We start from the raw sequence: 11571 nt of genomic DNA on the forward strand, positions 1-11571 counted from the left end.
ATGTATTCTTTATATGGTCTCTACCAGATGGAAGCGATATCATTTGAAAAAATGGTGTAAATGAAAGTTTCATTTAGACAATTATTTATAATAATGTTTTTATAAAAGTGTTTCTTACAAAAAGTTTTAAAAGTCTTCAGAATTTTTTTATAAAAACGCTTACACAATTAAAAAGTTTTGAAAGTTCTAAAAATATATAAAAAAAACACACAACTTCTATTTATATTCTTTAAAAAGTAAACTTAGAGAACATATTTTTATAAAACTTTTGCAGAAATCTTGTATAAACACACTAAGTTTTTGTCACTTGCAAAACACTATAACGTTTTAATTAAAATACTTGTCAAACAGTGTCGAAAGCATTGACGGTAAAGAAGACACAGCGACGCACGTTTTATAAAATAAAAGCTCCTTCATCGGGTCCCCCGTGTTCTACAATGGCTCAAGAAATGGCACGCAGAGAGACCCACCAAGTTGCGAGGTCATGACCATACACGAAACTCGCCCAGTTTACAATCATGAGCACAAGGAGAATTGCCGATAGAAATAAACAGGTTAATTGACTTCAGCTAGTACTAGTGCAGACAGGGCTCTATAAATAGCACCTGCACACAAAGCAATCATGAAAAATTATATTTGCAAAAGATCAGCACACATGCTTACTGTTTTAATATCCGGTCATTTTATGACATTTCTCGAAACCGGGCAATGGCCTTCTTCTGAATAACAGCTTTGTAGCTATCTCCTGCCTGCACCTCAAGGTTTGGGTCAACTTTCTTTGGTTGGCTACCTAGACCTGCTCTGGTTTCCATGGTTTGCGCTTGGACAGGCTCTACCATGCCACTGCCATCTTTCCCCAGTCCCTGAACATGGGATTGAGACACAAAAAAACCACAAAAATTCCAACCCCATAAGTCGGATCAGGATGAGTAAAAAAGTAAAAGATGGCCACTATATAACCAATGATGCTGACGAGTCAGAGGTTTCCAAATTTAAAGAGGACTATTCCAAAGTAGGACAATATACACCACTGGATGTGACAAATGGAAGGGAGATGGTAAAATAAGTAAAACAATCGAGTTGGCAGTGTGAGGGAATTTGTTGACAATGGTGGAATAGAAAATTTTCAACTTGGAAAATAAAGGAAAGTTGTGCAAGATAGGGATCAGAAATGGTACCAAGCCTTCGTGCCATCCCATGTTCCGTAGCATCCGGTTGCCTACATTGCTCTCATCAATTGCCCTGTCCGCTGTGATAATATCATAGCTCTGACTATCCAAATCTCCAGTAACACGTCCACCTCCAACACCAGGGGGAAAAGGCATAGAAGCCACTGACGCCCACGCCCCTTTTATATGTTGAATCTCGATCTTGAAGCCCATCGATAACAGGAACATAAATTTTCTCACAAGTCAATACACAGTCCGAAGATAAATAAAACTAGCAATCGAACCCAATGGATAAGATCCTTCTCAAATCTTTATTTAAGTACAATAGTCAAAGGTTGATGCTAAGACCATGATATTCCAACAATTCCCCATTGCAAAATTAGATCCTTCAAATTTCTGAGCAATATGCCCAAGTAACTCTAGATACAACAATGAACCGACAAAATTTTATTGATCACAGAGAGAGAACATGGCATTAAGAGAAACTGAAGACCACTTACTTGAATCTCCAACCCCAGTTGAAATGTCGTCTCCAAAAGCTGATGAACTATACAAATTTCTCCGTTCAGCAGCACGATCCCTGTAAGTACTTTGTGACTGTTCTTTATTTAAAACAGAAGAAGACGGCATCTCTGAGAATCTTCTTTTACTACCACTAGCAACAGGCTGTGCATAAGAACCCAAGGCAGATGCATCTGTTCTGAATGGAGCCACTGTTGTGGACATATCTGCGACTGTTGAAGATGATACAGCGCTAAATGTACTGATTGAAGAAGTGGAAGGAACTTCTGCTGAACTTGTATAAAGGGTATCTGATTTGACCACCCTCAGTCCTGAGCCTCTGATAACACCCTTTAAAGTTCCTGCAGAACTGGTAGTAACAGACCTTGCCTTTTCTTGAGATTCCAAGTTTGTAGATTGTGTCATGGCACTCATTGTAAAGCCTGAAGAAGCCATAGCATTTTCTTTTGCTGTCAGCACTTCATTTTTTAACTTGTTCTTTGTTGATGATGCGGGGATGGCTTTTTCTTCAGCTGAAATTGACAGTTGATTGTCATCAAGAGCCACACGTGGTGCTTGTCCTTCGTGACTCCTTTGCTTCCAAATGCTTAAAACATTATTCATCTTCTTTTTGTTAGCCAAGATGCTACTTTTGGAGGCTAGTCTTATTTCTTTTAACTTCTCCTTCTCTTTCTTCTCAGCAGCTATTGCTGCTGCTGCTGCTGCCTGAACGGCGTCGGGTAATGAAGCAGATTTCTCATTTGCTGTTATGGTAGCTGCTGGGGCAGATATTACAACTTTCCGACTACTGGAGGAACCATCAGACGCCTTAGAAGTTTCAATCTGCTTTTCAGTTGTTTCATCACTCTGATTAGTGCAAGGGACATATTGCTGGGTTGTGTGGTCAAAAGAATACCAGGCACTGTTGTTGCCGTCGTAATATAAACCTATGGAGCAGATGATGTAAAATCTATATCAACATAATATAACACTATATCATCAAATTAGACAAATTGTCTGTCATGCAACAAGAAAGATGAATCAGCAGAAAGTAGAATATTTTCCTTTGCACGCAATATTTCAGATTGCTCGATTCAATGTGCATTATGATGATGAAGTACACCAGGTCAAAAACAAGGAATTTCAAGAAGTGATAAAGACTCAATGAGAGAAAATTGTCAAAAAAAAAAGAAGTAAACCAACACTTCACAAAAACTGCTAAAAGTATGGCTCAAGAACCAGCACCAAGAAATAAAAAAGTTTTAATTGTAATGAATTGCATCTCTATATGGAAAATACATGTAAGACAAACAATTTCAATCAAATACCCTATGCATGAGTTATATGTGGAGCCTGGTCAGGTTCTCTGTGTTGTGTTGATCAGTACAGGCTTTTGGCATCAAAATAAACAGAATTCCATCATCCAGCATTTTATTCAGGACGAAAATCACAGGGACAAATTCATAGGCCACACCTCATTGGCCAGATCATATAATCTTTCCACTATTAAAATACATGACATCCTTTACTTTCTAGTACGCAGTGAAAGATTTCCTTATCATAAGAGTAAAGTTGGAAAGCTCCACTATCTTAGGTATATAATACATAAGGAAGAAAGCCAATACTTCACTTAGCAAGAATAGGTATCAATACCACGACACTTCACTGCGAAAATTATAGAACCCTATACTGCAAACTTTTATCCATCGGATTCTCAATTTTACTTTGCAAGAACAGGTATCAATGTCATTTACACTCTTCACTGGGAAAATTATAGAACCCTACCCTACAAACTTTTATCCATCAGATTCTCAGATAGATAGGAACGTGTGGATGAGTGAGACAAATACTAGGCAGGAATTGAAAAAACACATAATACAATACATCAATCAGCGACTATTAAAAGCTTATAACTAACCTGCTACTCTTATTTGTATGATCCCATCAAAAAAGTATCATGGAATAAAAAACATGAAGGCAAACCAACATTAGACCATACCATGGTTTAGTTTGAAGGATACGAACAAACTGAATCACAAAACCCTTTTCTGTTTCGATTCCCAAAAAATGGTACCAAAAACGAGAACCAATAGTTCAATTCCGATTCTTTAAAATAGGAAATAAAGCTGTGGGATCGTAGATGGAATCATACGTCTATCTTGAATTGTAAATTCTCGAGTATACATAGACATCTTAAGTTGCATAATTTACATAAATAAAAATCAAGCCATATTTGTTTTTTGTTCCACATAATTTTTTTTAAAATCCTATGATATATCATCTCAATTGATTAAACTTACTTACTCTCACAACCTTACAAGCCCGCTATTTTTTGATCCAGCATTAAATTTCAAAAGAAAAAACATCGTTTAAATTGTTTTGAAAGTTATAACCGATACAGTTATCAACCATAACTAAAATTTGTCAAAGCAATAAGATTCTAGTTAAGCTGTCCATTTTGGAGTAATGGCTCATAAATCCAAGCTCCGAGATTTAAAACAAAAAACGATAATTATGTATTGTCCGTACACTTTACAGTTAGATTAATGTATTATGAATGGTGACACAACAGATTTATTTCAAGCGTCCACCAGATACAATGAATAAAATTCTTTTTTTCAAGGGATTGAAGAAAATAATAGCTTTTATGGACATGGGATCTTTAAAGTAAGTCAAGGGCAGGGGTTTGTGATTCTAGTTCATGTCTTCCACAAAGGGATATATTAGTGAAAGTTCAGCAAACAATCGCAAAACATACCTGTATTTCCATCATAGTAGAACCCAGAAGCAGCATCAAAGTAATAGCCGGAGGCCTCATCCCACACAAAACCAGATTGTGGAGGGGCAGAATTATTTTGACCTGAGACACCGCCCTGCTCTTGACCACCAGATGATTGTTTATCATCTGGATTATATTCTTTGGGCGCCCAACCAACTGCATCATACTACAAGATATGCAGGAAGAAACGTGTCTCAAATGAAACAGAACTATGTTAGCAAATGTGTGTGTGTGTGTATATATATATATATATAGTGCTGCAGAAAAGGGGATAACAAACCTGCTGGGCAAATGTTGCGGCTTCAATTGCAGCAGCAGCGAGACTGCTAGACTGAGAAGCTCCTGAAGCTGTGGATCCAGGCCCAATTATACTTTTGGCATAGGCAACTCGAAGGATCTGACCATTTTTCTCCAAAGTAGTGCCATTTGTGGCATCAAGTGCTTTAGTAGCATCCTCAACCTTAAGGTAATTCGACGTACAGACAAATTTATTGATAATAAATACTTGTCCTCATTAAAAGAAGAATCAGAAAGATGAGCTTTCAAAGGGAATGAAAACATTCACGAAATCCAGGGACAAAAGAGAGACTACAAAACCAACTATTACAGTGAACAATAGCTATTACGCCCATTTTGAACATCTTATTTTGGAGATTAGAGGGAAGAAAAATAAACAGAAAAAGAAAGTGCACCTGAGGAATTCATAGTAAATAGATGCCCTTTCCAATGGCCTATGCAGTTATCAGAGCTTCCTTGAAATCTAGGCTAACTTTTCCGGAAGTCGGAGAATCTCTCAAGACGGGGAAAAAGGGCATCAAAGAATCAGACACCAACAATTAGATCACAATCCACAGAACCAATTTCATACATATTTATGCCTTCAGAGTAACATTGAACAAACACTATATGATACATTGAGTTTTGCAAGCCATTTTTTCAGAATTCATTAGACAATTAATTAAACAGTCTCTCACACCCTGTGCTACTTTCAACTTTCAACATCAAGTGGCTTTAATATTTGCACATGTTTCATGAAAAGGTCGCCTAATATTCAAGGATAAACAAAATCCTAATAGATGACAGAAGGAATTATATTGGTCTGTTCTTGGGTACTCTCTTCGGCAAGTATATTCATACAGCCCTTACAACACAAACATTTATTAGTTTTGAAATTAAGCCCTGAATTTTGATATGTTAACACATATTTACCTTCCACAACCAACAGAACATTCAGAAACATCGCTCAAATTATATAATGGTCCTGTCAATCACTTTATTAAAGCACGTTTCTTTCAGTTCCAAAGAATTAACTGTAATATTACATTTCTTTTGTCGACTATCTGAAAACACAATATAATCATTTTGTTGCGAAAAATACTAAACCACCAATGTGAAAAGCCTGGCTATTACATAAAAATATAATTGGAAGGTGACGTTTGCCGTTACTTCTAATCCTTTTAGCACAACAATTGGAATCCGTTATTCATGAACAGGCACTAAAATTACTCTGTACTTACCGAGTAAAAATGCACAAAAGCGAATCCTCTTGAGACATGTGTGAATTTGTCTCTGACAAGCCGCAAATCCTGCAATTTTGATTATGTTATTGTATATATAAACTGAAAGGCAGATTAAAAAAATAGCACACAACAAAGGAAAAATAATGCACCTTGATAGGAGCATGTTTAGAAAATTCATAACGCAACATTTCCTCATCAGCATTTTCATCCAACCCACGAACAACAAGAACATATGTAGGACCTAAAGTGCATATCAATTTAAGAATTATTGAATGCAGAAAAGTTATGTTTTTTAATAATGATAGCGCACCATAAACCAACCTGCTTCTCCTTTCTTGCCAATTGGAGCAGGATTAGATGATGTCATGTCAGCTGGAGGAGCATCTTCAGTTCTAGGCTCATTACACTGAAAAGTGATGGACAGAGGGTTCAATATTTTGTATGGCTAACACATAACCTCTCATGCAAAAAGATATGTAGAGGTTTTTTCTTTTTCAGAGAGGGGGTAAACTAGCTAACAGGGAAATTTTTCCCTAAGACAGAGAGAGCGAGAGAATTCACAAATCAAAACAAAGTTCAAAACACTAGTAGCGAAAGCTGGGAAATCTCAAATCTCGAAGTGAAAAAATATTCTACAGAACTAGAGGGTGAGAAATTAAACCTGAAAACAGAATGTTCGCCGAGCAAAATTGATGCAGCCACATATGGTGCACATCCAATCAGATGGCACTGAGACACTTTTACGGTTACCATGACCCGATCTTGGTGCAGTATCTACTCCAATAGATCCACCGGCCATCCCAGTTGGCTTGCTACTGCAATGAAAGTAAAATTTATGTTGCAGCGGTAGACAGAGTTTCATCAGTAATAAATAACAAGCTTAAATCGGTGCCGAATTCGGTTTATTAAAATATAAGAAACTAATCAGCAATTTTTCAAATCAGTTGAATCTAGCAGTTTAGAGTCTTTAGAAGGAAGCAAATAATTCAATTATCCAAGCTTGTAAAATTCGAACATTGCAGTAATGAAGAAGATAAAAGCAGATACAGGATACAAAAGCATAGTGCAGAATATTCTGACATCACCCTTACTCGAAAATATTATAATAATACCCTCGCAAAAAACAGCAAGTTTATTTTATCTCTACGCATCAAGAAATTATGAGCTCACTTTTTCCCAATAATTCCCAACAGTTTCCTTTAGATAGTACCATAGTTCTTCCAATCCTCTCTTTTGCTTGGTGGTGAACAAGTACTTCTTGTTTAAATAAATTAAAACATGTAACTTTTGCATGACTACACTCAAGATCAAACCTGTAACTTCGGAACTCTCCATGTATTTTAATGCTCTCGGTATTCCATCAAATTCATTAATATGTTACCTTTTCAACACAATTCAGCTACACCAAATTAATGTCAGCTGACTGAGGACAGACAAAATATTGGAATGAGTTCCTTATACCTGTATTCAAAGAAGAGCTTCCTACCATCCACGAGAAGACCATCATCCCCAAGCCTATCCATCATCGCCTGAGCTGCATCCTGCTTTACATAATAAGCTCCATATTTGACAGCATTCAACAAATATCAAACATATTAATAGAACGTTTTGCACTTCCATACCACGGAAGGAAAGTCAATAAAAGCAAACCCGCGAGAAATGCCAGAATTTCTCTCTTTAATGACACGAACATGTCGTAGGGGTCCCCATTCAGCCTGTTTTTTAAAGAAACAAGATTGTGAATGTGAATCAGGTAGATTGATGCAAATCAAGTAATCAAATCACATATTGAATTATTAAAGGAAAAGTTGTATGTGTTAAGTAATTACAAGGATCTGATATAAATCTTCTTCGGTGGTCTTCGGAGAAAGACCCTTCGCAACAACAGTAGCAGAGGGAGCCTATAAAGAGACAGCACAACGGATCAATCTATCAAACAAGAGAAGAAAATAACTAAAGCAACTTGTCGTACAAATGAAGCATACAACAGAGTATTGGTCATGATGATATCTATCATTGTGATTTCTATGTCGGTCTCTCCCATGCCAGCTGTCATCATAGCTGTCCTCCCTATGACTTCGTCCATGATTTCTACCTAGAGGAGACCTTGACCTAGCACGATCATCCCGACCATGAGAACGAGATCGAGAATGTTCAGTGCCTTCCATACGGACTTCCATCCCTTTCCCAACTCGGACCTCTTTTGTCACGCTCACGATCTCGAGATTCACGCCTTCTCCAGTTGCCTTCTCTCCTATCATCTTTGTCATAATCAGAATCATAACTTTGACGTCCGTAATCATAATTTCTTTCATGGCTATCCTCCCTGCCGTGATGAGAAGCACGAGACCTATAATCATAGTCATAATCATCATATGCATAGTCATCGCGGTCACGCGCTCCGTATCTAGCAGGCCTATCAAATCCATCATCACAAGAACTGTCAATAGTCCAGTTACAGTTATAAGATATAGCTGTTTCCAATCATGATATAGATCAATCTAGTCATAGTTTATCAGCGTCACAAAAAAAAACCATTTATCGACATGAATCAACATACAGCTTCTCATGTCGTCTGTAATCCTTTTCAATAGAATATTCTTCTTCGTAGCTTCTTCTCCTTGTTTGTGGCCACATATTAGCTGTTGAATGCGGAGGAGGATAACTATCCCTCTCCAACATGTCCCGGTGTAAGGATCCCCTTGGGTAGACATTGTCCCTCGAGAACCTTTCATCTACAAACCTCCGATCATCATATGATACACCAGCCCTGTCAAAAAAATACCAAGGATGGACAATAGAATAAGGTGAAAGAAATGAAGGAAACAAGCAGATGAAACAAGGAAAAGTACAATACTGCAGCTATTAGAAAACCTTAATGTAATAAACATAATGAGAGAAAAAACAAAAGGAAAACATCAACGCCTCAAATTTACTTTGCTCTTGATCCATCCAAGAGCAACCTTCAACTGCATTCTGTTGAGTATGCGCCTCGAGAATATTCTATCTCACTACAAGAAACAAATTACACTCTTGACTATTAAGCATCAAACTGCACTCACCGAAAACTTGAATCGTGAACGGCACCATAACCCTCCAAGGCCTGTGGATTCAAGAGGATAAGCTATATCAGCAATTAATAATCATGCTAAAGACAGGGACGATTCCACATCCTCACTGTTCCATGGCTTCTCTCATATATTCAATAAGGATGAGAGTCCGCAAAAATATGGAGAATCACATGTGCCTAATTTCTCAAATATCATGTGATTAAAAGGAAACCACAATTACGCTGTTATGTTCCCATCCTTGCTGCAGACCATAGCGGCCAGGATCCATTGATTCTGGCGACAGTCAACGTTCCTACAAAGATCCTGGTAATTGTTGAGAAGTCGCAGAAGCAAGATGAATTGAATCTTTCCTGTAACCGACGAACAAATAGCAGTTATGCAATTATCAACCGAAAACTTTTGATCAACTGGCTTCCCTCTAATTGGCATCCTCATAATTACACCTCCAAATCATCCATCTAAAATTCTCTTAAAGTACATAAACTAAGGTGTCAAAGAGGCAATAATCAACAATCAGGAACATCATCTGCTCATTGAGTGGTTAAATGATCTCCACCTGTCGACGATAGGCACTACATTCAATCGAGAATCCGCATAAATGTTCCGTTAGTTTTTTGAAATTACAAGAAAACTCTCTCTGTTACAAGTATAGAAAAAGTAAACGCTCTTAATAAATCATAAAAAATTACAATTGTACCTTTCTGGGTGTAGTACTAGTTACACATTGAAATCATAGCAAAAGCAAAGCGATAGATAGCAATTGCATAGACAATGTAGAGTAGAAACAAGTATAAAAGTAAATAAATCAGATAAAGTTGGCATTTCAGATTTGAATCCCAGATAGAAGTTAAGGAAGTTTAATGAATTCCGTCTCAAACTGCACAACCGTCGAAAAAATCCATCAAACGAATATGCAGCAAGCGTGCAGAAAAAAACTCCAGCAGTGACATTAGCAGCAATAAGACACATTATTATTGGGAAAAAAGATAAGAATAACGGTCACAAGCAGTAGGATTGTTGGGAAAAGGGGAAAGCATAGCGGTCACGAGCGGTAGGCTTGAATGAATCTTGTAAATTGTCAACTAGCACTACAAACGTTAAGTTCTAATTTTTTATCCACAAAAAAAAAAAGAACCAGCACCATCAAAGCGACGAAAAAAAGAATGAAATCCCCGCCATTTTACCACATTACAGAATGGTTGGGACCACTTTTCATCACTGCTTAAATATACAATGGTTGCAGCATAAGTGCCAAGATTCATCTGTCCCTCGACAGATTATGCAGCGTTACGGTCCATCATAATGAAAAATGGTAACCAAAATTCGTGAAGGAATACATAGAAAAGAAGAAGCCAAATCCAATCCAATACGGGACTACGTTAAACAAGCTAACATAAATTTCTATCATGTTTCAACAAAAAGATGATTAACAAACAATTAAGCGACAAATCAAAACAGGGAAAGAAATAAACTTTGTTTTGGAAATTCTAAATCCATAAAATAATAAAACTTTGCAACTAAAATCACGGCTTCGAACAAGAAATCACTTTCGGATGATAAAAATAAAATCCATCACGAATATGCGCGGTCAGGCGTTGAAGTATACGATAGAAAACAAAACATGAAATCACAGTCGAAAAAAAACAGACGCCGGAGATTTACCGCCGACGAAGACAAGCTCGCCGTCACGCCGTGAACAGGACAGTGGATATCAATGGGATTAGGGTTTTCAGGTATGAAGCCAGAACTTCGCAAGTAGGGGTGAATGCTCTCGTGGGCTTTTGGGCGTTGAATGATAAATATCGTACCAGCGCAAGCAAAATTGGGCTTATATACAATTTTAAATATTATATAATAGATAATTAAATATGTGAAATTTTCTGGGCAACTTAGGTTTCAGTACCTAAAGTTTTTCAATTTTTGTTTTAGTACCCAACTTCCCAAAATACCCTTTATGCTTTAATTTAAATAATTGATTTTTTCTTTTAAAATTTAACGGCCCATCATGCTTCCGTAAAATAAATTAAACATTATACCTCTTTGACCGGAGTGCCACCGGGTTATATCCACCGTATTTTACAGACTGCTCCTCACAGCCTAACCACGCGATCGCAATCGATGGTTACCGACGCAGATTCCTTCAGCAGCACTTGGCACAACTCTAATTCGTTTCCTACCTTAGAGTGTAAAGTATAAAATAAAATTTTGAAAATAATACATGAGAGGGGCTAGAGCAAAAGATCTCTTTTATTCAAACACAAGCATTTATTTATTACATAGTAACCTCCTGTAGAGGAGGAGAAACTTGTTTAGCTACTTATCGTAGCTGAACTCTTAACACTCATAAAACTTGAAAAGAAAATATTACAACCTTGTATGAAAGAAATGGAGAAAATATTTGATGATCTTCACTTCTTTCTTCCTGCATTATTTATAGAAGGCTCCTTCGGATTTGAACTTCGGATTTCAAATCTTCATAAGCCTTTACAGCTTGCATTGGGGACCATTTGGTGGTTGAGGGGTCCCTGTCT

The 11571-nt window shown here is 37.2% G+C and overlaps 1 protein-coding gene across 1 annotated transcript; it reads right to left on the reverse strand.

The window, feature by feature from the left end:
- Window positions 1–369: 369 nt before the first annotated feature.
- Window positions 370–10839, reverse strand: LOC140827709 (SUPPRESSOR OF ABI3-5). The gene is given in 19 exon segments (XM_073190491.1): window positions 370–863; window positions 1179–1328; window positions 1330–1370; window positions 1670–2617; window positions 4429–4615; window positions 4730–4909; window positions 5967–6035; window positions 6119–6210; window positions 6291–6375; window positions 6631–6781; window positions 7431–7510; window positions 7592–7684; window positions 7799–7870; window positions 7955–8125; window positions 8127–8409; window positions 8530–8739; window positions 9032–9072; window positions 9261–9596; window positions 10703–10839. Coding segments are annotated over 18 exon segments (3081 nt in total). The 5' UTR covers window positions 9309–9596; window positions 10703–10839; the 3' UTR covers window positions 370–683.
- Window positions 10840–11571: the final 732 nt, after the last annotated feature.

Source organism: Primulina eburnea, chromosome 3, assembly GCF_022965805.1.
Source record: "Primulina eburnea isolate SZY01 chromosome 3, ASM2296580v1, whole genome shotgun sequence".
Classification (NCBI taxonomy): domain Eukaryota; kingdom Viridiplantae; phylum Streptophyta; class Magnoliopsida; order Lamiales; family Gesneriaceae; genus Primulina; species Primulina eburnea.